Below are 27,994 nucleotides of genomic sequence, written 5' to 3'. Positions count from 1 at the left end.
GGCAGATGTGCATTAGTATGGGATACTTACTTAACTGAGTGTATTACTTGGGAGAAAGCATTTTTATTCCTTTTCTCCTCTTTGAATCAGATGCTGCAGTCAGGTGTTCTTAATGCAGTAGTGCAGTTTGAAGAGCATATAAATCTTATTGATAATACAGACTTGTTATTACAAAGACAACGCATATAGAATATTAATTGCATAGAATCCCATAACTATAAGAAACTAAAACTGTGCTTTGCTTGGTGTTGGTGGTTAGCCCTGGTAGGCAGCTGTGTAAGCACTGCTCAGCCATAGCTAACACATCCTCGTGTTATCAACACTGCTTTTATCACAAATCCGAAACAGCACCGTACCAGATACTATGAAGAAAATTAATTCTGTCCCAGCCCAAACCAGTACACTTGGGTATTTCTAAGCACTGTTCCTGGTGGAAAATGATCACCTCTAAATAATTTACATGCTACGTTTCAAGTGATAGAAATGAGAGCCTAGTACCAGACTATGCATATATATGATCCGTGAAAATACTTGGGCGTGCACGTGTGCTTATGCATTAAGTACTTTCATTAATAAATAACCCAGCCTAGCTGTGACTGAAGACGCAGTAAGCAGATAAAATAGCATCAGCTCACTGAGGTGGCTTTTTAGTTTCAGCTCAGCAGCTTCATCGGAGGGTGAATATTTTCTGAGAGACTTAATGTAATTCAAGTGGGATTGTTGATTTAAAAAAAAAAAAAAAAAAAATCATGCCTTGGGGATACATGAACTGGGGGATATGTAGAGCTCTTAAAGTGCCCACTTATTTCCCTTTCCACTCACCATACTTCCTTTTAGCAAGCAGAGTAACTGTGAGTCTTCAGTGAAGAGTATATTTTAAAACAGAATTGTCTTGTAACCTAGGTCAAGTCTAAATTAGACTGACATCACTGATCTGCTCTTTTTTGTATTACTGTACATTAATGAAAACTAGCCAGAGCACAACAGATAATCTAATGCTGTTGATTGAATTTTAAATGTTCCTGAAATCTTTCCTGTGTATGTTCGAGCTCATAAGATTGCAAGCTACTGTCCTGTTTTAGGTTTTCCTGTAACCTTATTTTGGCTAGACAATTCTTCACTTGTGTTTTAAAAAAAAAAAAAAAAAAAAAAAAAAATTGCACATAGAAGTAGCAAAAATGTGCACATTAAGTAAGTCAAAGAAATAAAAAGGACACTCTAGTGAGTATAAAACATGCTCCTTGTATTAAAAGTAATTTTGTGATGTTACACTTTTACACAAGGAAAGCATTAAATTTGAGGGACAGGTAGCTTTGAGACTTAGAACAGAGAAGAATACCTGAGAAAATGGTCATATTGGCTTGGGTGCAGTTTTTTTCCGTTAAATAAAATGGAGGGTGTGCGTGTCTATACCTACACACATTTTGTGTGTTTTATGTTAATTTAGACTTTGAGGGGCTAATTTTTTGCAGCTATGGCCATGTTAATGGTCCTGCCTAGGGTAATTGTTTCCAACATATTTCAGAGGAGAATGCAAAAGCACTGCCACTTAACCCTTTTCCCAGTGTATGTCTCTTGACATTTGGGTTGTTCCATAGGTAGGTGCTATTTGCAGAAGTCGGAGCTCTGTCTTGAAGCTACCTCAACAAAATGTAGTTAGCTACTGTACTTGTTTAAATTAGACAATGATCTAATGTCTTACAAGGATGCTTTAAGTAACCTTTTTGTAATTCAGTATAGAACATTTGGTACAACATTTTAGGTATCACTTTATTTTAAAAGGGTGTTTATATTTAAAAAGAAAAAGAAAAAAATGCTTTAAACTTGTTGCTCTACTTTAGGATGTTTAGGCAAAAGATTTTTGGAAGTTGTAAAGCTTAAGGAAACACTTTTCCTGAAAAAAAGCTCAGTGAGTTTTAGAAATAAATTCCTGTTGAACAGAAACAGTCAATTAGCTTGCATCACTATTATTTTTAGATTTGATTTGGTAATAAATGTTTCTATAAAAGAATTTTTCAAGTAGAATATGCGCGGGATGTGCAAATGAAAACTACATCTAGAAAGAAAAGGCTGTCTTCTAAAGCAACTTGAAGTAATGACATATGATGTGAAGGTGGGATTTGCTGGTTTTTTCTGTAATTTTTTGTGTAATGTTTTGTTGGTTGCTTTCTTTGGCTTGTAGCAAAACCAGAAGACAAAGGATCTCATGGAAGACTTGGAAGTAGCCATTTTAAAAACATGCCAGTGCATGAACGAACTTAAAAGAGAGGTAAGTCTAGTTTAAGCAAGCATAAACTGAATAAAAGCTTTAATTTCTTACTTGTTGTATGTGACGTTGTAAAATAGGATCCTGTACCCAAAAAGGCTAATATCTATTTATAGACAAGAGTAGCTAAATCAGAATTACATCAGGGAGCTAGTATGCAGTCATCTTCTGTGTCCATCCTTAGAATTGATTAGAAATCTGTTGGATACATAGGCTCTTTGCTAACTCTGACAACAATTTAAAAAAAAAAGTGTTTGGAAGTGAGTACTATGTATATAATCATTACTTTAAATGTAAAGGCTAAACTTTCCTTGGGGATACATGCATCACTGTTTTAAATACTTTTTCTTGTAGTGTGAGCTTAAATGAATAAATTACATTTGCTGTTTGTACTTAACCTGTTCTATTGATTTCTATAGCAGAAATGTGTTATGACAGTGCCTTATACTCCGGTATTTTTCTAGACAGTTGGCAGCTGTGTATGTGCCTGTTGTAAATCATTCTTTTCCTAAATGCAAGCATGCTGGGTGTCAACTTACATACACATAGGAGATAGCTGCCTCATTTGGTACATGGGATGGACTGCACTTGCGGATCAGGGTCCTTCCTCCCACGATTAACGGATAGCATTGCTGCCTTGTCTGTTCCACAGATTTGAGCCAAATACAGAATTACTGGTTTCTTGGCAGCTTCCAAAATATTTGCAAAGCATTCGGATATCTTTTCAACTGCTTCATATTATTGTTCCTTTAAACAGATGGAGAAAGGAAGACTAAGGACAGTGAGGGTTTCAATACCTCAGAGCAGTGCAAAGATGTTAGAGAAGTATGGTGAACTTGCTTAGGCTGAGCTCTCAGCTGCTGTAACTGGAAAACCTCGACTGCTCAAAAAATCATGCTGCGTATTTTTTAATAGAGGCAAAATGAGAAATTTCGTCTTCCTGATTATAATTCCTGCATCTGTCCTGAAGATGTAAACAGTGCTTTGAATCAATTTCAGTTGCAGTTAAGTGCTTTGCGCTTCTGCTGTCAGGCCGTGTGTTGGGCTCCCAGAAAATGGAGGACGCGTAATTTATGCACTTTGAGTAATAGTTTTTCCTTTGGTCACCATTATGTAGGAATTCAGTAGCTGAGCTTTTCCAGAGTGACATTCAGCTGCTTTAACTGTAAAATCATCCTTTTTGGGTAACATCGCTCCCATGTGCTGAATGAGGAGGAAGGGTTCCCAGTCAAAATAGTATGCGGCTATGTAATTGCACAGATCATAAAGCCAAAGGTGGCTGGAATATAGTATGTGGAAGAAATCATTAATGTCTTGTATTTTCTTGCAGCTCCATAAATGTAAATCTTATCATATTGTCCTGCCTACAGGTTTCTATTTATGAAAATGTCATGCAACAAAGACCACACATTTACCACACTTAAGTTAAAGAATTTTGTCAGGTGACGATAATAGAAAATTGCCTTCTGTAAACCAGGTAACAGAGGTGGCATAAAATACAAAATAGTGGGTTACCTGTGCCCTGTGATGTAGCACGCTGTTTTAGAAATTGTGGAGCAAATTGAGTGGGTGTGGATTTCTAAACTAACAAATCCTAAGTTCTGTATGACTTGCTTTGGTGACCTGTAGAGTATGAAAGCTTGCTTAGTAACAGTTTCTTTAAAATGCACAGGATTTGTGCTACGTGTAGAAGTAAATTTAGAGTATTATGTCATTTTCCTTGTTCTCTATGTAGTGATTGGATCGATCCCGAAGTAGCCATGCTTCTGTACATGGCTGAGGAGGACTGTCCTGTCAGTCTGACTTCGGGTGCTGCAGTGTATCAGTCAGCAACCAGGTTCTCTGTTGGTGAAATTTAAGTATTGTGACCCTAATTAAAATGTTTTTGAGAGCCTGGGTGGCTGAGAACACAAGACAGCCTTGTTAGAAGTAGTTCTTTCCCGTCTCTGTCTTCATCTGTGGAAGAAACAAAAGGTGTGTTCCTTCCTTGGGGTGATTTTCCTGCTAATGATCAAAAACAGCATTAAGTAGAAGTCAATTTCATTTTTAGATCAGGATGAAAAGAATCTCTAATCAAAGGGTAATCTCTATGTAGCCTATGTATTAATGAGAATTGTCAGTTCCTACTCTAACGTTACAAGCCTTGCAGATATCCTTTCTTCAGAGCTGACTTCATTTCTGAGATTAGTGGTTTGTGCTAATTTTTAATAGCATGCAAGCAACACTGTATAAATAGTTTATAACAGGTTGTCATAGCTTTTCTTTTCCCCCTTCTAAAAAACAGTCGCAGCAGGTTTTGAGGCAACAATTCAAGTTTCTTGCATGAAATTAAAAAAAAAAAAAAAAAGGAAAAAAACCCAAAACACCTTAATTCTGGACTGCACAGGAAGTACTGCCGGGGAAGGGGGTAAAATAGGTAGAGTCCAGTGGAGTAAAAAACCCAACATATCCTTCTAGTAAACATCCTCTTCTCTACAGAGTCAAGGCCCACCAGTGTCACAAATTCAAGCTCGTTGAATTTGTAAGAACTCGAAAAATAACTTTCTTCTTGAACAGCCAAGTTTGTTGTATATTTCAGCGCAGTCCAGCAAAGTGAGTGTAATATTACAAGACTCATAACAGTCTTACGAGCATAAGAATGCTCTGCTATTTCTAAAGAGGTTGCTATTTTGTTTTTACCTATGTTTTTAAAATGGGGCTGTTTACAGGGCATAGGTAAACCTACTATGACTAGTCACTAGAACTAGCAGCAGCTGTCACTGATAGCTGTTGTCAAGCGGAGTCCTTCACAGCACAATTTCAGCAGATCCATGGGTCTGAAAGTGTGCCTGGATTTAGGAATGTGTTTCAAGAGGAAGCTTCTCCTTGCTTGTTAGGGAGTGTAGGGAGAGTGTTTGAGACTTCTCCAAGACCCATCTCTGGCTTCAGTCTCCTTGCAGAAAAGGTGCTTTTTACTTTTCTAAGGCTGTGTCACAAGCTGATTATATTCAAGCTTTTCTTTGCATCACTGAGAATTCAATTTATTCATAGGAACTTAATTTCTAATATATTATAAACTCAGATGCTGTGTGGCTTCAGTGTGATTCACACAGTTTAATGTGTGTTCTTCACGAGAAGTAGGGTGGCCATTGTGCCATGCTTGTGCTGAACTTGGTGCCCCACAAATTCATGTGCCTGTGTGGGTTTTTTTTTTTCCCCCAGCTGTAACATTATCAGAAAGCAGAAGCGTGATAGCTTCATGTCCTCATTTTACCCAGCTGCTCTTTTGTTTCTCTCCATATTTGGTTGTGGGGGGTTTTTTGGAGTGCAGTGGATTTTTATCTTTGTACTTTGAATAATTGAAGAATTAAAGCCCCAGACAGTATGCAGGCTGTATATGAGCTTTCATGGCAGGACATTTTTTGCTTCTTGGAAAAATCAATCTGTCTCTTAAGTTTATTTGACTTGGTACTGGATGATTTTTTTTTTTCCTTCCAAGGTTTATCTCTCCTTCTTCTTTTAATCCTACTCAAGGTCCACAGTGCAGCAACATCTTTGGCAGCAGATCTGCTAAAATACCATACAGATCATATGGTTCTCAAAGCATTAAAAATCACAGGAGTAGAAGGAAATCTTGAAGCTGTAGCAGAATATACTTGCAAGCTATCAGAGCAGAAAGAACAACTTGTTGAGGTGAGTTCATGGCTGCTTTCATTTTATAAGGCACTTAGAAAATGAGTGGCTGGATTTGTCTTAATCTATTCTTTAGGAAGACTTTGGTCTGTGTTTTTGTAATTTTTATTTTATTTTATTTTCCTAGTATACTGTTGAATTTTGTATTGTTCTTGGTAGGGTCTGAGCCAGAGGTGATACTGTGGCAAACAGTTGTTGTAGAAGGGATGTACAGCCATACCCAATTCTCCTCCTGGATCTAGACTCAATCTGTATGTATATATTGGGGCTAAAATATTCTTTAAAAAATAGGTTTCTAGATCCAAGTAGAGATGATAGCCTTTTTCTTTCAAGCAGTAGCCGTCCAGCAACAGCTGAATCCAAAGACACATTTTAAGAATGCTGGGAATGTAAGGTTGTCTCTTAATGCAGTGAACTTGACGGTTTTGAAGATCTTTTGTAGTTTTTGTCAGTCAAGAGGGCCACTGAAAATCTTTTCTCCTTCATGAAAAGCAGTGTGTATGTTTCATGTACTAATACATTCATGGTTTCGTATGGTAGTATTCACACATGTGAACAAATAGGACTTCGAAGGCTACTGAGAGATCATGGCTCTTAGGAGTGCCTGTGGAGAGGATGTCTGCCACGTGTACCTTGTTGCTCTTGCGTCTGACAGACAACCAGAAGTAACCGTACCAGTAGGAGACGTACAAAGATACATCACTTTGGTCTGGACCATGGTGATGCCAGCAGCTATACTTGCATGGCATCTAATACTCATCAATTTCTAAAAAATTCTGATGTCATAAGGGACTTGAGGATTCATCCCAGAAGTGTGAATATGCAGAAGTAACACCCTTGAACTTCTGGGACTGGCAAATCAACGTTGTGGATTTTTAATTTCAGCTTTAATGTTCCATTTTTCTGTGACTAATTAGTGTTCCAGTGAGACATTGACTTTTTTCCAGGCATAACCATGAGGTTAAATAGTGTTTGTATGTGAGGCCTTAGAGCATTTCTGATGATGGTGCAGAAACTAACAGTGCAGTTAGTTTTATATGTGCTGTGTCTGTCTTATAAATTCTTTTGATCTGAAAACGTTGATGTTCCTTCTCAGCCCAAAGTACACTCTTAATCTTATTAAAAAAAAAAAAAAAGACAACTACATTTTGCTTACTGTGAAAAGAAACAGTATTTCTTCTCTAAATCAATTCGACGCTGATTTGCTCAAAGATAATTCAATCCCCTGGCTGATGAAAGCCTAAATTTTCCACATGGTTGCTAATTGCTAAATAAGCCTGTTTTGGTGAAGTCATTTATGCTACAATTTTTCCAAGTTCCTTAGGTGTCTGATTACTTTCAGGTTTATTCAGTCATATGTGAAATTGTTGTTGTTTTATTTTTGTTTGTTTATTAAGACTTTTCTTTCTTTTGGTGATTTTCCTACATGTTCCAAGTCACAATTTAGCCCTGTTTTTATTGTAAATGCTCCCTGAGAAACACCCAGCTGTGCGGTCCCCAATAAGTTTCTGAAAGGACTATCAATAACTTTGTGCATGTGTGTCTTGTGCATGTGTACCTTTTCTCACTACTAATGAAAGTGTATTTTTTTATCATTCTTTTAAATTTATAAAAAATATTTAGATGTGTCGCTTATTGAGGCATGTTTCTGGAACTGAGCCCCTCGAGATTACTTGCATACATGCAGAAGATACCTTTCAGGTCACTGGCCCACAGGTATGCTTAGCTTTTATCTGGCCACTTCTACTGGATATAAATCAATAAAAATTACTTGTATGAATTTTTGGAGACCTAATGTTGAGCGGTTCAAAGCAGTTCTAAGAAAGAGTTACACTTTAATGTTGGGCGGTAGCTAAAAGAATGCACAAGGAAGATCGTCAAGGCTGCAAATGTCAGATGAATACACTACAAAGATATAATAGTAGCAGTTTAATTTTGTGTTTTGCCTGTGAAGGCATTTGTGAATTCATGTGCAACACTATGTACTAGGACTTCCAATAGCAAATATTTTGTTCTCTGTCCAGATAATTTCTGCTGCAGAAACACTGGCATTACATCCATCTAGCAAGATCGCAAAAGAAAATCTTGAGGTGTTCTGTGAGGCCTGGGAGTCTCAACTGAGTGACATGTCTATGTTGTTAAGAGAAATCAATGATGTGTTTGAAGGAAGAAGAGGTAAGAATGCTATGTAGAAATAGAAAAATGTAGTTTTCAAAACAAGTAGTCTAAGAATTTTAAGTGTGATTTAGGAAATACTGTTTTCTTAAGAGAAGAGAGTAATAAACAGTCCCCCATCCCATATGGCAATGTGGAATCTAGGTGGCAATACACAAAAATATTGTTTTTGTATAGATGTCGAATTAGGGTGCTTATTGGATTTTTTCCAAAGAAAAACAGCCAAAAATTTAAAGGCCTGATTTCTGTAAAAGTAGGTCTGTTTAACTTTCTGCACTGTGATTACTTCCAGCAAAATCAAATAGAATTGTTCAAAGGACACAAAAGTATTTGACACAGCTCTTTGCCAGCAGTGTCCAAATGTTAGGGGTGTAGGGCTTTCTTCGCACCTTTTGGTTTGTCTAGGACATATCAGTTCATGACAATCAAGATATAACTTGAATTGTGTGACATGTTTAATTCATTTCCTATATTTCTGGAAAATATATATAGACATACATATTCTATACTGTCAGCTTGCCTTGTATTCACTTCATAATGTAGTGAATGTAGTTATCTGATTTTTAAACTGCTGTCCTTTCTCCTGGATGGAATCTCTGACGACTCTGCACAATCTTGGGATATTTTCTCTGGTTGGTAAGTTTATTGGTATTTGTACAACATGTAGAAGAAAACCTTGGAATCTTAAGAAAAAAATTCTGTGTTTACTTTTAGTATAGGGTAATTTACCTTAAAAATGGAAGCCATTTTGTTTTTCATTTTTATCTAACTTATTTTTTTTTCAGATGATGTCTTTAGTGTAGCCTGTCATATACTTCTTGCGGCTACGTGTTTCAGTCTTTAAGGTATAATTGCATACAGATAGAATGTAATATATAATAATAATGAATGTCTTGTATTTTTAAGAAAATCACTCAGGTTTAAAAGTTTAGATTTAGTTAAATACAGGGACTTCATTTTTTTTTTTTGTATCTAAGATACAGAAAAAGTAAACCCTTATTCAGGTTAGATGACACTTTATCAATGATACAGTACTTCATCTTGCTATTAATGTGAGACCTTTTTTCATTTTTAGAGTTTATTTTATTAATTTAACTTTCTGTACTTCATCAGATTTTTGTGTAAGCAGTTCTTTTCTGCCAGCTTTGTTGTGAGGACAGTAAGCAGCCAACCACAGGGCAGTAATATCTTAAATTGTTGCTGCTGATTGCTAGATGAATGTGTGTCTGAGCCTAAAGGCTTGTAAAAGGAAAACATATATTGAAATTATGTGTGGGTTAACAATAATTGTGTGTAGCGCAGGTTATTGGGAATTTGAGGTGTTTAAGAAATACATGATTGTTATCCTACTTATTCTTCCACCTTGGTCTGGAATGCCATATAAAGACATGTAGCAATCAGAGATCCTGTTTATGGGCCTTTTAACTTTCACTGGGCTTTTTGTTTGTTTTGGGAGCCAAGGACATACTTTCTTTAAAAATAGCATTAAATTTTATATAATGCAACTTAAAATATGGCATTACTCTAATATTAATGTGTTACAATAAATTTGGAATTTGCAGGGCTGATCACGCAGTATCTGATTTTTTTCATATTCACACAATGGTCTAGCAGGATTGAATTATAACCTTTTTAAATATTTATATATATGTGTGCATGTGTGTGTATACATATATATATGTAACTGTATGTAAAAATAATAGGATGAGAATCATGCAGCCACAGCAAACCATATACTTGGCTCTCCAAACAAATAGTTTTTGAAGTGTTGTGGCAGATTCCCAGCCTCTCCTGCAGTTAGTAACTTTCTCTTCTCTTGTGGCTGTTGACAGCAGATAACAGACAGTTCTTGTGAGTGGTACTTTCCAATTTCTTTAGAGCATCATTTCACAAGGCAACCCAATCTCACTGCTTGAAGGAGAGAGAGGAGAATGGGTAGGCGTTGCTGAGCACGTTGGAGGCTATAGTGTGTGTGGGCCTGGGTGCAGTGAAGACTATCTTCTCCTGTTTGGCATAGCCAGATGAGTCTGTTCTCATTAGTGGCTCTTGTTTCCTCAGTCAGTCTTTCAGCACAAAGTGTTCTGATACCACCATTGGTAAGATAATAAGTGTAGCTTGTATTCTTTATATGGCCTTGGGTGCATTAGGTCTTGTATTGACAAAACAATGCTTAAGAAATCATGTCTCCGTCTTCCTCGTCTCGTGGCCCAGCCTACTAAGGGACTTCTCTCTGAATCTGGATTGTATCACATTAACTGTCAGTTATCTCCTTAGAAATAATTTGGTCTGCTATATCCACCCATCTTCTACAAACTTTTCCTCTGTATTGTGGGCTAATCTTTTTTTGTTTGCTTGTTTTCTCTTGTTGGACTTCAGAGTGACTCTTGTCAAAAAAAAGAAAGGAAAAAAATCTCACCCAAATACCCCCACCTTTTTGCTTCCAGAAAATACCCTAAAGTTACCTTGCCATTTTCAACATTTTTTTCTCCTAGAAAACACGACTGATGACCCAATAAATAAATCAAACTAAAATATTTGTTTGCTAAGAGATTATAAGAGTAGCGTTCACAAAACTTGCCTCCAAAAACAATGACGTTTCAAAATATTTTATAAGATTTTATTCTTCTCATAACTCATGATACTTGTCTTAATGTTGAGGTTGGTAAAAGTGTCTTTATTTTACAGACTGAAATGTAACAAGTGCTTTATTCCTAGTAGAATTGCGACTGTGTGTAACAAAAGATAGAATTAAAGTAAGAAGGTATATTTTTTTTTTCCCTCCTCGGTTTAAAAACTTGTATTTTTGTACTACCAATTTAAATGTTTGGCTTTGTTAGAGAGTTCAGAATACAGCTTAAGAGGCAAAAATTGAATGGTGACTAAATGTGCTGGACACATCAAATAAAAGAAGCATTTTTCTGATTACACTAGATTCACGTTGTTTACACTCATTTCTTTATTTTTATGAGCAATTGCATAACTCCTTATCCAGTGTTTCTTTCATATCAGCAAATTAGGTATTTCTCATACTGAGGTTCAAAACTCACATGGATAGAGAGCCAGATTTAGCTTGGAAATGAAGCAATATTTTACTCAATTTTAATGTAATCGCACCAGATCGTGCCCAAATTGAAATGGACTTGTCTTGGGGAGGGGGGTGCACATGCACGTAGGGGTGGGGGAGGCTGGCGAGCACATCAAAGCCCAGTAACCCTCACATGTATTTTGAAAATGTCTCTGTGCTATGCAGAACTGTACAGTGAGGTAAAGCTGGCCTTCTTTTCCTTAATCCTAAACCACTTTTTAATCCAACGGTGAGGAGGCCCATTCTGCACAGCGTTGGTGTTTGCAATGTTGCGTGGCTGGTCTGGGCTGAGGATAGTGCCGGGCTCCTCTGGAGGGTGGCTCCTGTCAGCTGGGAGATTTGGTTCAGCCCGGGGAGGGATCGGTTTTTTCCTCAGAATTAGGAGTTTAGGTTACATACTTAACTTTGAGGCTCTTGCACTTTGAGATGAATCACCTAACGAAAGTACCTCTCATTGATCCAATCTGTTGGATGTCAGCCAATCTCTTTTCTTTTTTCCTAACTTTTTGGTTTCAACATACTGGAGAAGAGTGTGAATAGTCCTCTGATTGCTCCCTTGTAACTTGGTCAGAAGTGAGTGTGATTTATGATGATAACTTCCTTTTCTGCCCTCTTCTTTTGTTTTGCCCGCTTGATTTGAGAGGAGTTAAATGACAATGAGGATTTTGGGAGGGCTGTAGTTGATGAATTGGGAATACAGATCAGAATTTCAGAATTTAGAAATTAGAGTTCTAGAAAGAAGGGTGAAGCAGGGATGCAGCCATCCTACTCTCAGACAAGAAGTAAGATCAAAAGCAGAATTTAGAAGTTGAAATAGAGACATTTTGGAGGGAAAAACATGACTGGAACTACTGGAAAGCAGAAAATTGGAAGACAAAGAGGATGAAATTATAAAAATTAATTTTAAATGAAAAAATAAGAAAGGAAAAATGTGGTAGAGAAAACACATTAGGAAAAACAAAGGCAGACTTGAATAAAAGGAAGCTCATAATATGGCAAAAAAGCCTTTTGCTATTATAGCAAAGAACTGACTTACAAACTAAGGAAACTAAATACCTGAAAAAATACATATAATGTGTATTCTGTTAATGGAATCAAATATAAATTCCGTGAGTATACTGATGTAATTAAGTATTTTCTGATGAAGCAGGATTATCTCTGGCCTGAGTTGATCTGCGCTTTTGAAAGGTCTGGTATCTGTGGGTCCAGTGAGGTGGGTTTTTTGTGTGTGTGTGTGTGTTTCGGTTTTTTAGGGTTTTTTTAAATGTTCCAAGAAATAAATAGTGAGATCCTTCCTCTTTCTGAATACGGTGAGCAACTAAACTTTGCAAAGCCAAATAATGGGAGTTGCTTGAAGAGCAAAAACAAGTATTTTTTTTCTTATTTCTGCTTACCACCTCTTTCCATCTGGTTTCCATAATTCCGAATGCCCACCTTATATGTGCAAGTAGTATGTCCTCTCAGTATGCATTTGTATTCCATTTGTTATGTCAAAGCTTCCTGTGTTTGAACTTTTTTTTTAACATGGCACAACAGGTTTTTACATAGCACCGAGGAGATCTTTTATGCTACAGCATTTTAAACTTACAAGTTAGCTTTTGTTCTTGGTACGTCTTACATGCTTTCTTACATGCCCTTTAGCTGATGTTTTGATACATAGGATGTTATAAATCATTTCTCATAATTTGTATCAGTCTTTAGTGAGAAATCTTGCTTGGATGCATGTTTGGGCAGTTAATATCTGAATAACTCTGCTTTTTGAAAAAAAAAAATAGTTAGGCAGCTTGTGCCCTGATAGCTTATTTCATCTTTCACAAAACTGGGTAGGGGAAGGAAGAGATGATCTTAGAAAGGAAGAATTACATTCTTCATATTTATCAGGAGGGTTGAGTGACGCTTGTCAACGTAGTGAAATTTGTTTTTTGGGAGTCAGTTGCCTAGACATGGAGCTCATGATCTTTCTGTGGTGTCAGGAGATAAAGAGCATACTTTCAAAAAATTATGAATGCACAAGAGAACTGTCTTCTGAGGACTCAGAATGGAATTTCTCTAGGAGCTGACACAAGAAAAGGAAATAGCAATTGTAGGGGGGTTTGTTGCTTGTCCTTTGTCTGTCAAGATGTCTTATCACTATGCAAACCTGGTACTGATATCCATTATAGTAGCCCTTTGTTTCTTCAGGTAAAATCTATTTTTCGCTAGCTCTTAAGTTTTTTATTTATTTTATTTTAATTTTACTTAGCAGACTTTCCTCTCCTGAATCTATTGTAAAAAATGTAAGTCTTCGTAGATAATTAAGTCTTCTGGTAACTGGAGCTCTAATCCTAGGCCGTTAGCCCAGGCAGTGTTTCCTCTTGCCAATAAGCTCTTCTTATCCACTTTTAGGTAACACCTAAAAGGATATCTTTTTTTCTCAATTTCTTTTGCTCAGACTTGGAATATCTGAGGCTCCTGGGGATATAAGAAAAACTTCAATAAGTGTGTAAAATGCTATAGAACCTTTTTCTTTGTAAAATACAGTGCACGTGGGATACGCATAGTACAGTGCAACATGAGGGTTTTAGTGGCATTACTTAGAAAAACCTGCCTAGGTATTTCTCACTAGTGGCATTGCCTAATCCAAATTTTAGACCATCCAACCCATGACAAGAAAAGCCTTACGTGGACCTACCATTGTATGTTCTGTACTTTGCTACAAAATGAGTGCATGTAGCGATAGCTACTCAGTCATTGGAGACAGTTTCTTTACTCGCTTACGGATTGCATGCAGGGGACTAGAAATCTTATTGGGGGAAACTGTTCAGAGGAGCTTTCTTAACTGCCAATTGCTGAGAGCTAAAATCTGAACAGTACAGAGTTCTTGGCTTGTCTCTCTCTGGAAGCACGAGACAGAGAGGGAATCCTCTGCAATATTCAAAGAGGAGGAATTACAGGTAAGTAATTTGCTTTTGTAGTACTGCAACTTAAAGAAGGATGAAGTAAGCATGTGATCTCATTGATTAAAATCTGCGTGCAAATTTTGGTGTAAACATGTGTGTTCTTCATAGGAGAGAAGCGTATCTACCTATCGCTGCCCAGACCAGGGGTAAGTTGCTTTTGGGATTGTTGTATTTACTTTATATCTGCTATTAACTAATTGACTTCTTTCCATGTCACACCTTGATGAGGACATAGCAATATCTTGGTAACATGCATCCTGACTGGATGGCTGACAGTAAAGTATCAGACTTTGTCAATTTATTAGATGAATAACAAACATACCGAAAACTGGGGTAACTAGTTACATAATATGCTTTAGCCACTTTGATTGTACATAAACTTTAATTCCTGTTCACTAATATGACATTTTCTACCACGTACTCAACTGTCACGCTATATAATAAAAAAATGCATTGTTACTATTAAAATAGTAAGAATACGCTGCAACGTACTAAAAATAAATCTTGGTAATCTGATTTTTCTTAACGTTGTTGCCCGAGTTGACCTATTTGGAATAAATAGACACGTTCGAGCCTGTTATAGGCTCTTCAAATAATGGGTTCATGTTTCCTTCTTTGAACTTAAATGTTTGTAATGCAGAGAAAAAAGCTACGCCAAATGTCCAGGTTTAGTTGCGAGGTAATTAATATCCTTAGCTGATTATAATTGATATTACATTGTTTCTGGGAGCATCTGTGTGTTAGGAAACCTCCTAAACCTTGTTAGTATCATGTAATCAGTCATTTGATTCACTTGCTACATACTGAATCTTTTCATGGGTAGGAAAAAGGGGAAGAATGATCTCGGAAGGTACAGTAAGCTCTAGCTTGTTTCTTTCTCTCCTTGCTTTCTTTCCTTAACCTGTAGTGTTGAGGAATTTGGGTGTGAAATGATCCCCTGTCTCCATGTCTCCTGTTGTGCAATTCTGTGACTTCAAACACAATATGCTACTTCTGACCCCTAATGAAAAGAGAAAAGGTCATACATTATAAATCCAATCTGCAGATTGAAGTAGAATATAGTGTTTGGCTGGGTGAGCATCGGTGAATTTCACGGTTACGGAACTAAATATCGAGGCTGGAAAATAGGTTGGTTCAGTGACTTTTGATAGGGTTTTTGTCCCTCACCGGTTTGACTAAGCTACACAGCTTCTGGACTTCAGCCAAAATTTAAAGAAGAGATGTTTGAAGTCAGATTCCCACTTACGGATTCATATGCCTTTTTAAAAAAACCTTCTGTAAGAACTTTGTTCCCAGGATTTAAACAGTTTTGTGGTTGTTTGAAAGGTTGCTGCCGCCTTCTGAATTTTGCCAGATGCATAGATTTGGGGGAGTTACGATTAATACACAGTTTGGAAGTAGACAGGAAATGTAGATTATGTCCATAAGACAACAGAGTTTCTTCACAGAGTAATTTCTTTGCGTAACTGATGCACTAACCTTTGGAACTGCCTCTCTTCCCAGTGCTGTGACTCGGTGCTGCCTCTTCTCTCCCTACTGCCATCACAGAGGTCTGCTGTGCCTGGCTAATGCCCACGCTATCCCTGCACAGAAGCCACACTGTTCTGTCGATATAATTAGATTACATATTTTGTTACATCTGTTTAATTGTGACTATGTTGTTTGCTGGTAATGAGTGGCATCCTAGACCACGCCGTAGTTGAGGACAGAGCAATAGTGACAATTCACGTGTGTGCTTAATGCACAGGTATATTTTTCTCTATAGTAGTAGGTGTCAAATCATGTTTTAAAAGCAGAATAACTGCTTATCTGATTTTTACCAATTCTCCTATTCAAATAGTGTGAGTGAACACTAGAATGGAGAAAACTAGAAATCTGACAAATGTTCTGAGGTTTCTTTAGTTATTTGTGGATAGAAAAACTTACCTGTGCTAGAGTGCTGGTTTTCTGGAATACCCTTCACTCAGTAGCTTAAATATTTGCCATACCTTGTAGCCCAAAGTTTGTGTTTACAATACAAATCTAGTTTGGCTTTGCATTCCTTTCTTCTTTTAAGACTCTGCCTTAAAACCAGCATTTCTTGAATTGCATCTCTAATATACAATATGGTCAAACTTAAATGACAATTAGGAGTATCAGTTCTTACACTTTTTGCTAAATCTTTCGATATGAGATCAGCATTTCTAATACATAGGCAGAATTACAGTGTCTAATCTGGGTAGACATTCATAAGATTCAGAATATTTAAGAATTTGGGGATGGGAAAAGAGAAATGGCATGAAAGCTAAACTGAGCAGCAAATTGCAGTAGGAACTTCAATAGTAGTACTTTATTTTTGCTCAAACTCTTGAAGTGAGAGATGGAGAACTGCACCTGGAGCTTATTTCTGATGCTGTTCACAATGAATAGTGCGCTTTTTTTTTTTCCCCTGCAGGCATTACTGAGCTTAATTTGCCCAAGTACTCCCACTAATGAATAGCAGCTCTTTTCAGATTCTCAGACAAGGATCTCAGTCCTGCACTCTTATCATCCAGCCTCCTCCAGTGGCTCACACCTCTCCAAGTTATGACACCAACTTTGTACTTTCCATTCCTCTGCACTGCAGTGCAGTTTCTGAATGTGGACTGTGGCTCCCATGTCTGTCAGTTTTTGCTGTCTTTGCGCAGTGGCAGCACCAGGACATGAAGTTAAAGTCAGGAACTGCTGCTCTCTACGTGCAAATTGATTTGAAACAAATCATGTATTACTGTGTATATGTGTTATGCAGTTGGCAAGCTCTGCCTTATCAGATAGTCCACTCACATCAGTACCACTAATTATTGTTTAATCTGAGCCAATATTTGGCTTGCAGCCGGACTGGTATTTCAGATAGTTCATGACTTAAATAAAAGAAGGAAACCCATAAAAAGATCAAAGTGTCAGTATTTGTTTCCAGCTGCTTCAACAAAGTGACACAGAATAATGAGCTACATGGTCACACTAGCATTTGCATGGGTTGATGAGCTTGCTACTAGCTAAATCAACTTTCAACTCCCTGTTATATCAGTATCATCTTTGATGGAAAAATCAGTGCAGTAGTACTTGATTAAGACTGTTTATTCAGTGCTAAGTATTACTGAGGATTTAGAGGGTAAGGGGAAGAGATGGTACTGCGTGAGGAAGTGGAGTCTGACATCTGTGGAAGAGGTCTTTTCCTTGAAACTTTAGGGTGCCTGTAGGCACAGAGCCTGTTTGCACATGCCATTTCAGGAGGACAGCCAGATCAGAACAGGTTCTCAGCTTCTACTGAGAAGTTTGTCTGAACCACTGGAACTCTCCTGCAAAGTCTGCCTCTGAGTATAGAGCCACCTCTTATGATTTGTTAGTAAAATGACTACTAATTCCTTTTATTTAAAAATATTATTTTTTGTTTGAAACAGAAGCATAATGCAAATCTGAAAGCATTAAAGCCAGTCAAACTAGATACTGAGGTAAGATGCAATCGTTTTAGTAAAAAAAATTCTTAATTTTTTTTTTTGTCTTGTCTGAAGAATGTATTTTCAAGTGCTATAAATATGGTTACCATTTACAGGAACAGGCGAAAATTGCAAAACTTGGATTAGAATTGCACCTGCTCACTTCTGATGTGGATTCTGAGACGGAGAAGTGGGAGGATCAGGAGAATGAGATCGTGCAATATGGACAAGGCATGTCAAGTATGGCGTACTCCATGTATTTATTTACCAGGTAATTACACCGTATGCAGCATGTTTTGGTGGGAAGAAGAGCATTAACAGTGTTTATAAGAAATAAGACAATTTCATTTTCAGAGTATAATAATTGGGACACATTCAGAAAGGAGCTTTAATTTCTATCCTTATGCTTTATAAATTCTTGTAAATTTCTAAGCTGTTTAATAATAAAATTAGGGGTTTTTTTTAAGTGCTAAACATCTGTTTTGTTGCAGAACAGCTATTTAAGTGTCTCTTGGGTACAGAAAACATTTTAAGAAGCATGTTCATAAATACTTTAAAAAATTAAGGGAATTAAAGCACAGCTATGTAACTGTAGATTAGAATTACTGATCTTTGCTGTACTGAAAGGTGTTCTTCTGAAACTTCCCCATGCAATGTCAGCTTTCTTATTTGAAGGCTTTAGGGTTTTTTTTCTGAGTTGAGATTTTTTCTTACCTACTAGTCCAGTAATACTCAGTATGCCAGAGACATGGATTTTTGTCCTTGTTCAGCTGATGAGAACTGAACCGTTGCTAATTTCCCAATAGTGCTCCAGCCACTGAGGTGTTTATATAATATTTTCAAATGCAGTTCCTGTAGTAAGTTATTGCTGTGCGTAGTATCTTCTAAAAGAGTGATATTTTACAGTTCAGTGGTATGAATGGGGGTGAGAAAGGGAGAGAGATACTATAAATTGTACAAGTAGCAGGCAAAATAATCTACAGTCTATATGGCATATATTCTGCTTTCATTATTTCCCACAGAGGAGAAGGACTTCTGAAAACTACTCAAGATTTATTTCATCAAGCAGAGGTAATATATTTTTAACAAAATAGGACTTAGGCACTCTGAGTGAAGAACAAATTGGAACTTAACACTCTGATTCCTTACACATAAGTACAGTGTACCATGAATTGACTGGCAACTGTAGATTTTAAGCAGCCTAACTGGTACGTACTTTCTGAAAGCTAACTTTTCAGTGTTCCAGTAGTAGCTTAAGACAGCTTTCATTAAACTGACAGATTCCAGTTAGGAGTAGGAATAGCAAACTGGCATTATGGCAAATATAGCGGACTTCAATGCATTAGCAGTATTCATTGTGTCACTTAGGCTCAGTCCCTGATAGTGTATCCATTATCCTGATAATGGATACTCTGTCCTAGTCTGAGTAGTAGTATTTTCATGGGAAAGAAAGATGTAAAAATTTGAATAATACAAACAAAAGATAAGGGGCCAAATGAAGGAATGTGGCGTGCTATTTCCAAGATACATGCCTGTGTTTAACAGGAGACTGGCTACCTTTGTCAGGACAATAAACAAACGTGGCAGGTGTCATCTACCCACAAAACTCTTGTGAGCTGCTACAGTGCAAAAAATAATTAGAAATCAGGTTTGTTTAAATGTAAAAGGAAAGCCTTTAAACTTTGCTTGTCTGGGAGAATGGCAATTTGTAGTGTAGCTTGTTATTTCAGAAGTCACTGCAAACTGCTGACTTGTTAATTATAAATGTATACAACTATCACAAATATTTCCTGCTACCTTTTTACTTTATAGCACGCTATTTATTAAAACAACAAGGAAAAAGAGCCTCATCTTTCTTTGTGGTTCATTTTGCTACTTGCTTTCTCCCCCTTTCAGATTTTTGCTACAGAGGGCACAAAGCTTGCTTCAGCTCTTCATGCCTTTTCTGATCAGGTGATGTATGACCTCTAAAACAGCCATTCGGCTTATGAGACTAGCGATGCTGCTTAAAAGCTGGTTGTGCTGTCCTCTCCATTAACTTAATATCGGAGTCTTTAACACAGAGTGGTTTTGTCTTCCTGAAACACATTTCAGGTACACGATGATGACAAACCTTTGCTTCTGTTGGAGGCTGAAAAACTGATCTCTATGTGCAAGCAGCTCCAGATAACAGCTAAAGCTTCTGTTCAGGGTAAAAGTGCTACATTTACAAAGGTAAGGTAAAAATTACATATATTCCTAAAAGTAAGACCTAACTTGTTTTGAAATATAGTAACTTACTAATTTATGCTCCCATTAAAATATGAAACAGTTCATGACAGCTGAACTTCCTGGGTTGACAGAGGACCGTAAAAATTAAGTACAAAATTTCATGCTGTTGTGCAAGCATTTTTCTGCTATGCAATATGTCATCGTTGGTGTTCCTTATGGAGAAGAGGAATTTACTTCAACTTGACGTACTGTTTTGCACTTAACATGTTTTGAGAAGCTGATCTGTGAAGTATAGAGGAGAACAGTAAGAACTGTTCCCCTTGCTGAAAATGTTTTCTCTATTGGGACATCCCTCGCTGATAACTGTAATTGAAGCCATTTACCGCACTATCTTGTCTCAGGAAGGGATTTTCTAGCATGTTTTCTAGGTTTGTGGGGGTTTTTTTAGCCTTTTTTTTTTTTTTTTTTTTTTTACATTTTTCAAATTTTTTTTTTCCCCACTACCGGAGAAGGGCTTCAGTGAGGTTTATCCTGACCTGACCCCCTCATTCATGCTGAGAGTTTGATAGGAGGCAAAATATGGTACACTGGCACCCAGCATACACCGAAGCCTGCCAGTGGATAGCTTGGATAGTATTAGTCTACAGGCTTATATGACTGTTTTCTTTAGGGGGAGCATGGATATCCAAGTTTTGTATAACTGGCCCAGTGGCCACAGACATATCATTGATATTAATGTTTTAAGGAACAGTTTCCCTGTTTTATCAACTTCAGTCTAAGAATCAGTAAAATAAGTAATAGGATTTTTTTCCTTCCTGTTACTAAAAGTACTGAAATTATCGTTTGGGTTTTGGATTTCACTGTTAGTGAAAGATTTTACAGAAATGTTTCCCAAGACAATGATATTCCTGGACTGCTGCTCTTGAAAGAAAAGAAAAGGGGAAAAAAAAAAAAAGAAAAAAAAAAAAAAAGTGGAAAGGCGTCCATAGGCTTCCACTACTTTATATTGCTTTTTACTGCCAAAAACTTTTTTCAAAGAACTTCTATCAACATCTCCCTCAGCTTACCCACTAGATAGAGAGGTACTGGAATTTTATCATGCTGCAACTGAGAACTTTCAGCCGAATAATACAAGATGGAGTAATACTGTATATAATAATACTGTAATCCACTAGATTACAGTAATAATACTGTAATCCAGTACATTCAGAGAAATATGAACTGTGATTAAGCGTACCTCACTAAGAAAGGACTTCAGTGATCAAAGTATTAATGAAGGTAATTTGTATTTCCACCACTGTAATAATTACTGTTATTCTGTTGTTACTGATGTTTAACATAAATGTTAGTAAGTTCCAAACCCCAAAGACTCTATTACTGAAATACATGCTTGCTTCTCGGTAGGTAGGTAGTCTACCCTAGACTGCCCAGAGTTTATTCTGATATTATTCATATTTGTTATAAGTAAATACGTATACAGCTGCCATAGAAGTTCCAGCATTGTTACCACGAGAAGTAGATCTGCAAACCTTAGCAGGGAACAGAGGTCAGGCTTTTTGAAGAACTTCAAGTATCCCTGAGCAGCAATATGATCAATGTGAGCAAGACCATTTCTGTGCGCCTGGATGTTTGTTTCCAATGAGCTATGGAAAAGATGTTTCAATTTTACAGCAGGGACTGAAACTGGCTAGAGCATCCAGGTCACTCAAAACCAAACGGAGCACCTCAGGGCTACTGCTTGGTTTGTTTTACTCTCTAGCGAAACTAAATGGGAACTCCAGTCTGTTTATACAGAGCGATGTAGTGCTACATAGCGATAATAGGCTATCAAATTAATGTCTGTCGAGGGCCCAGACTTGTGACCTGTGCTGAGTGTTAGACTTGAGACATAAACTCAAATGCTTTAAGATTTAGCTAACTTTTAGTGTAACTCATATCAAGGTAAGGCTTACATGATGCATGGCGCTCTAAATCATGCTGACAGGACATAAAACAAAAGGAAAAACATGAACAACTGTGGTGAATCATACTTGGATGGTAAGAGCTCCTTTCCAAGAGACTTATATTATTGTCTAATGTTGTATTATTATTAGTTCCTTCTCCTGGGATGTGTGTCATTCCCTTCTGCTTCCTAGCTCAAGTCGGGTTAACAGAAGGGATGCTGCCGTTGCTTTACGCGTACTATATAGAGAAATTCAAAAAAGGTAGGCAAAACCTTTTGATTAGAAGGGATTTATGAAGGACAAATATTACCTATTCAAGCTTGAAATAGGTTATCTCATGCATTAAACAATTGTCTAATAAAAGTAACGAGTGGTCTTGCTCTACTCTTAATTGTCTTGTTCAGGTTGATGCATGCATTCTGAAAACAAGGAACGTGATGACTCTGTTATGCCAACTTCTTCCACTTTGCTGCAAATTACTGAGAAAGGTGAGTACTTGGTTCATCTGCAGTATTTTAAAGCTTTTGGGTTTTTTTTTTTGGTTGGTTGGGGTTTTGTTTGTTTGTTTGTTTTTAAGAAATCTTTTTTATATATACAGAATAAAGCAGGAAATGGCTGTCTTAAACCTGCTCCACCATGGAGAGAAGACAGAATACGAACCGGTACAAACGCACATACTCCAGAAAGGAGAGCTGAGACGTTTGGCATCAAGGCTTTAGAAAATCATGTAACAAACATGACGTTTTTAGAGAGCAAGTAATTATAGCACTTAGAAATGCAGGAACTCCCATTTGAAAATAACGCTTGCTGAATTTTCAGTATTGCTTTCATTTGTGGAAAGTCAAACCAGGTTAATTTGAATTAAAACTGTTGACCTTTGTCACATCTAATAGATGTCCCATTACTTAGCAATTACAACACCAACTAGTCTAATTGTTACGTATTTTTATAATGTGAATGCCTTTCCTATGCTCACTATTGATACCGGTTTTGTAATTAATGCTTACGAATGTCTTAATGGATGTTTCAACCCAAAGATGCTGCTAATAGACATTTTATATAAAGAGCCTTGTGCTGCATATGCTATATGTAACACTACTGTTGAAGTCTGTAAACTCATCTCTGGCCTGTTTCAGTCTATGTATTTGATAAAGCAGAATCAGGAAAATAGTCTGAAAGGCTGTGGCCTAAAGCACTGAAATGTTATCTTAGTCATGAGTTATACCTGCAATGAAGTAGTTCTAGGAAAAAAACCCTCTTTCATTAGCTGCACCACTGAATTTTAATCTTGTTGACATGATTCATATTTCCAAAAGCGTATTTCTAAGTGATTAATACTGACTCAAACCCTTTTTCTTTTACCATCTTTATTTGTAGATGGCAGTTGTTGCTTCCTTTTTTATTAAAACTAACTGAGCTGAATTTGAATTGCATGTAGAACCACTGAAGTATTACGTAGACTTTACATTATACCATTTAAATTTTAAGAAAACAGATACTGATTATAACAAATTTCTGTACAAAGGGCATTATTTGACTTTAGGATGCCGTGAAAATACAACCTGGTGTGAAATACATATTTTCCAGTTTATCTGCTCTTTGTACATAGGCTTCTGTTATATTTTTATTTTCAATTCACCTTTGTCAAACTCCATATTGTATTACTTTAGCTAAAGTAAGTGACCGCTAAATCATACGATTTTTCTGTATGTATTATGCTTGCACTGAGCAGAAGCAAAGCTGCCTGTGGAACATAAATACTCTCCAACATACCATTCTGTTCTTATTTAAAAACTTGTAGTGCTAGAATTCAGAGAAAAAGAGAAAGCAAATTTTAATATACAAACTATTTGAACTGGTTTATTCTTGTATGAGTCAAGCATCTTAAGTTCCGCTTTTAAAAACAGGCGCTAGGCCTTTCAATACCATGAAAGTTACAGCGTACAATAAAAGTAGCTTATTTAGTATCAAATACAGACAATAACTGTATAATTAATTTCATGAAGAAGAATTAAGACGTTTCAACAAAACTTCCTCGTACTCCTTCTGCGTCAGAAGTCCTTGAGTTATACTCTTGCTTTCTTCAAATTTGGGTAGAACCACTGCAATGTATCCCTCGGTTGATGGCTAAAAAGCAAGACTGAAGTTAGCAGTGAAATAAAAGTCAGAAAATAAAAAGCAAGAAAGTGTCTTACCTTTTCTTGCAGAATAGCAGGATTGCTAAGAATGTTTTCATTCACTTCTATCAGTCGCCCTCGTATACAACTGCAAAAGCGTTTAGATTCAGTAGAAGTGCATGGTATGTCAAGGGAAGAAGAAAAAGGGAAAAACCTTACCTATAAATGGTGTATTCCTCTCCATCTGATGAAGATATCCTGCACAGAGGGGCCAGTTCTGTTAAAAACTGAGCTCCCTGCATTTGAAAAATAAACAAACATATATATACTTTTAATTACACAGGGCTTTTTAAAGTATTACCATCAGCAACGTAAGTTTGTAAGCTTCTCAGAACAAAGCAAGGAAGTGTGATAGTTACAGGTCATTCCAAGTTACGTAGCTGTGCTTCCCTACAGAAGGGAAGACGGTGCACAAATCGAACAGAAGCCTGTTAAGAGCTCACAAATTTAGTCATAATACGTTTGTTGCGGAATAACAGACTTGTAGTTTGATCCGATTAAAATTGGGGGGGAGAGGAGAAAAACAGCACCGTTGATTCCAGCATAACCAGGTTAAACTACACATATTTGAAAACCCACCATCAAACACTGAACTAGCCCATCTGCCATCTAGGTCTGTTTGAGGAAAACAGTAGCCTCCAAATCCTCAGCATTTTGGTGGAAACAAACTTTTATCTTTTCAGGGATGTTTAAATCCTTCTGTACACTATGAAAAAAATGACTAAAAGCGACTGTTAGCCTTGGTTTGAGCAACGCTGGAAACCACCGGTGCTGTAGGAGCACTGTAAGACCCTGGCTGGGACAGTCAGGTGCCTCTTGAGGAAGTCTGACTTCTTCAACTGTGGAGGGGCTGTTTTAAAATAAAATGCAAAGGTAACTTGGTAAGTTTCTATCCTAGAAAGGACAGACAGTCTCAGGCAGTGCGAGAGAGTAAAATGAAAACTAACCAAATCAAAAAGCCATACCCTTTTTGACTTCCCAGAGACCTTATTCTGGAGTCTGCTACAGTTGGCACTGATTTGGTAATTAATGCTTTTAATTGTTTTTCCATTTTGAAGAAGAGGATGGGCTTCTGCCAAGGTGATGACACAGATTCTACAAAAAGAAATACAATTATTATGCTGTAGTTGTGAGAAGCCATGCTCTTATGTGCTCTAAGGAAGCTCCACAACCTTCTCTGCCTATACTGGTAGGATTTAAAACTGATACAACTGATTTGGGCTCCTAGTCTGAAATGCTAGCAAGACTTCCAGTGCTGTGAAAAGTGTTGTTTACTTTCACTCTTTAAAGCACAATCTTCTTCCCTCTATAGTTTAGCAGGAAAGTTAAGCTGATAGTTCAGCTTACTGCAGCAGGAGTCACAACCGCTGTTCTAGTCACCTCGGACACAATTTACCTGGCCGTAGATCGGAGACAAATTTTAGTTTCCCACTTACTTACAAAAACATCAGATACAGGATCAAATCGGACTCACTTTCTTCAGGGCATCTTACTTGACGGCTGCTGTACCAAGCCGAATGAAAATTGCATTCCGACCTAAAGCAACCCCCACAGAAGGTGCTTTATTTTGAGATACTAGACTGGATCATCAAAAGCACACTTCTTAGTTAAACAGAACCAAATTTGACAGGCCGTTAGTGGTGAATAGTTACAGCAGGTGCATCCTTCGGTGATCTGGGCTTTAGTTAACCTGCTGCTTGCATTTTATCTTTTTCTAAAGGAGGGTTATTTCTTGTCATGAAACTGGAGAGTTTGAGACAAGCCCAGCTGTAGAGACTAGGCCTACCTTCATCCCTGGGCTAGAATCACGCTTAATGCACAAACACTGAGAGCCCAGAACTTGCCAATAAGTGAGCAGAGATGAAGCTGTTCTGTTTAAGAAGAGTTTAAAACCTAGAGCAAGGACCAGAATTAACAGAACAGTAACTACAGAGAGAACCAGGGCACAGAACCAGATCTCTCCCTGCGGATGCTGCATCCATCTCCCTGCACTTGTCTGTCTTTGCAAGTTCTTGCTACGCCGCTCCCCGCAAGAGGGAGCTGGATCCTGGTGAATGCTTTCAGCATGCCCCAGCAGCTCAAAGGGACCAGAAAAGCTACCTCCTCTTGACCCCAGCCTCTTTCTAAGGGGAAGATGACAAATCATCTATTTGAGCTGACATCTATTAGAGCTGAGACCTGGCAAAACAAAAAATCAACAGAATTTTACACTGCTTAGAAATAGCAAACTGAGCCACAGCTCCATACATAATGATGGTAAAGGACTTCATAGAGCATTTGGCTAAGCTGCTGTAGAAGCCAAGGGCCCTGATATTTCAGAATTCAAAATAACAAAATAATCTTTATAGACATTTGAACAACTTTTTTTATTTTTATTTATTTCCCCCATATCAACAGGATTTAAACTGCTGTTTGTATTAGACAGCTGAGACTAGTAACTACATACTTAGTACTTAGCACAAATGTCACTGGACAACTTGCTGTTGCTGTCGTACCTGCTATTCCCAGGTACTCAGGTTTCTGTTTTCCAAAGAACGAGAAAGTGAACGGCGTGAAAGGGCCACAGAGAAGCCCCAGCTCTGAAGGCTGCAGGAGGAGATGCAGCCCTGCATCTGCGCTGCCCTGCGCCAAGCACGCCCTTCCTGTTACTCTGAATTCTTGACAGGAGCTGGCAACCCACCGGGAACAACAAATGCCTCCTCATCTTCCCTCAACACGTGAGCAACTGGCGTCCCGCCAATTTTTGTGCGGACAGCAGTTGAGTTCTGTTCTCCCCTCAGGGACTAAACACCCCAGAAACGCTCACGATGCCACCGAGCCACCCTGCAGTCAGAATAGACTTTAGCAGGGGGACAGGAGCTGGGGAAGGTAAGGTATGTTATTGGAATCCAAACCAGGTACAGGGCTGATTTATTCCAAATGACTGGATATCCAGCTACATCAAAGCAGAAACGCTGTACGAGATTTTACTTCCTATCTTGCATTCACTGTCTGCAGTACACAAATGTACAATTAAAAGCAATGAAGTTGTATACAGAAAAAGCTAAATGTTTGTTCAAATTGAGCCAATTAATTTCCTAGAAGCCAAGTTAAACAGACTACTTCTAAATGTCATTATGGAAAAGCCTTTTGAAATGTTGCTCTTCTGCTACTGAAGATGAGAGGAGATCCTCTCAGCAGGAGAGGATGCAGGGATGCGAGGGCTGCGCTACAGACGACGAAGGGGCCTTTTTAAAAATCTGCTGAGCAGTGTGGGGGGGAGGGAGGAGAGTTCAAGCTCCACCGTTCTTATTGCAGTAGTAATTAAAGGAGGATATAGGAAGGCTAAGATTTGTCACTCTCCCATCTTCCAGAAAAATCCAGGCTCGCCTGGTATTTTCCACCTGTCCCACTCGAGGCGTTTCTGCAGGAGTGGTGCCCGCTGGTTTAATGCCCCACCTGCAAGCCAGCCGCAGCAATCGCTGCTCCCCGCCAAGGAGCGGCGGGCGGGTGGAAGGCTGCTCGGGCTCAGCCCCTCGGTACGCCGCCTGCGTGGCTCAAAGCGGGAGGCGGGGGGCTCCCGCGTCCTGCCGGAAAGCAGCGGCGGTTCCTTCCCTAAAGCAAGCCGGAGGCTTCCCGAGTGTCAGAACCCGGCGGCTCTGGGCTGACCGCGGGCACCTGTCCTCGGGAGAGGGCGGAGGCGGCCCCCCCCAAAACCCCCGGGAGCGCCACTCGCCTGTTGGAGTGCTGCAGCACGCAGAAGTCCTCGCACGGCCGCCCCTTCACGTCTGCAACAGGGCACAAACACCAGTGACCGCCCGCCCGCCGCTGCCGCCCCCGGCCCCCTCCCCCGCCCGGCGGTACCTGGCTTGTACCAGCGCGTAAAGTACCGCTCCGCGCCGCCCGGGGCCGCCGCCGCCGCCGCCATGCCGCCCGCCCAGCCCCGCCTCACCCCGCCCTGCAGGCGCGCCGCGATGACGGGCGGGCGGGCGGGACCCGCAGCCGCGAAGCGCTGGTTCCGGCAGAGGCCGCCCGGGCCGGGCCCCGGCGCCGCAGCCGCCCCTCGGCGGGAGGGAGGGGGCGTCCGGAAGG

The 27,994-nt window shown here is 38.6% G+C and overlaps 2 protein-coding genes across 2 annotated transcripts in view; one reads left to right on the top strand and one right to left on the bottom strand.

The window, feature by feature from the left end:
• The window catches only part of CTNNAL1 (catenin alpha like 1), a 59,437-nt gene extending 35,505 nt beyond the window's left edge, over positions 1–23,932 (top strand). The window contains exons 8-19 of the mRNA XM_076330181.1: positions 2,183–2,269; positions 5,780–5,938; positions 7,562–7,654; positions 7,963–8,113; positions 14,246–14,283; positions 17,557–17,607; positions 17,709–17,863; positions 18,615–18,663; positions 19,489–19,545; positions 19,687–19,806; positions 22,151–22,234; positions 22,345–23,932. Coding sequence (XP_076186296.1) covers positions 2,183–2,269; positions 5,780–5,938; positions 7,562–7,654; positions 7,963–8,113; positions 14,246–14,283; positions 17,557–17,607; positions 17,709–17,863; positions 18,615–18,663; positions 19,489–19,545; positions 19,687–19,806; positions 22,151–22,234; positions 22,345–22,506 — 1,206 coding nt within the window. The 3' untranslated portion in view covers positions 22,507–23,932. The remainder of the gene's footprint in view (positions 1–2,182; positions 2,270–5,779; positions 5,939–7,561; positions 7,655–7,962; positions 8,114–14,245; positions 14,284–17,556; positions 17,608–17,708; positions 17,864–18,614; positions 18,664–19,488; positions 19,546–19,686; positions 19,807–22,150; positions 22,235–22,344) is intronic.
• ABITRAM (actin binding transcription modulator) lies at positions 23,579–27,833 on the bottom strand. Its single transcript, XM_076330182.1, has 6 exons — positions 27,767–27,833; positions 27,639–27,690; positions 24,889–25,018; positions 24,083–24,159; positions 23,942–24,011; positions 23,579–23,873 (listed from the first exon to the last, which is right to left on the bottom strand). Exons 1-6 carry the CDS (start codon positions 27,828–27,830, stop codon positions 23,745–23,747), a joined length of 522 nt encoding a protein of 173 aa, XP_076186297.1. The 5' UTR covers positions 27,831–27,833; the 3' UTR covers positions 23,579–23,744.
• Between the last annotated feature and the right edge of the window lie 161 nt (positions 27,834–27,994).

The sequence above is a fragment of the Aptenodytes patagonicus genome, chromosome 2, assembly GCF_965638725.1.
Source record: "Aptenodytes patagonicus chromosome 2, bAptPat1.pri.cur, whole genome shotgun sequence".
NCBI classification, from domain to species: Eukaryota; Metazoa; Chordata; class Aves; order Sphenisciformes; family Spheniscidae; genus Aptenodytes; species Aptenodytes patagonicus.
The sequence above is the reverse complement of the archived record's forward strand: the minus strand, read 5'-3'. Positions and strand labels throughout refer to the sequence as shown.

Coding starts and splice junctions, on each gene's coding strand:
- ABITRAM (XM_076330182.1), bottom strand. CDS start 27,830: ATGGCGGCGGCGGCGGCGGCCCCGGGCGGCGCGGAGCGGTACTTTACG. Junction 27,691..27,766: donor TACGCGCTGGTACAAGCCAG/GTACCGCCGGGC, acceptor GCCCTGTTGCAG/ACGTGAAGGGGCGGCCGTGC. Junction 24,012..24,082: donor GAGGAATACACCATTTATAG/GTAAGGTTTTTC, acceptor ACGCTTTTGCAG/TTGTATACGAGGGCGACTGA.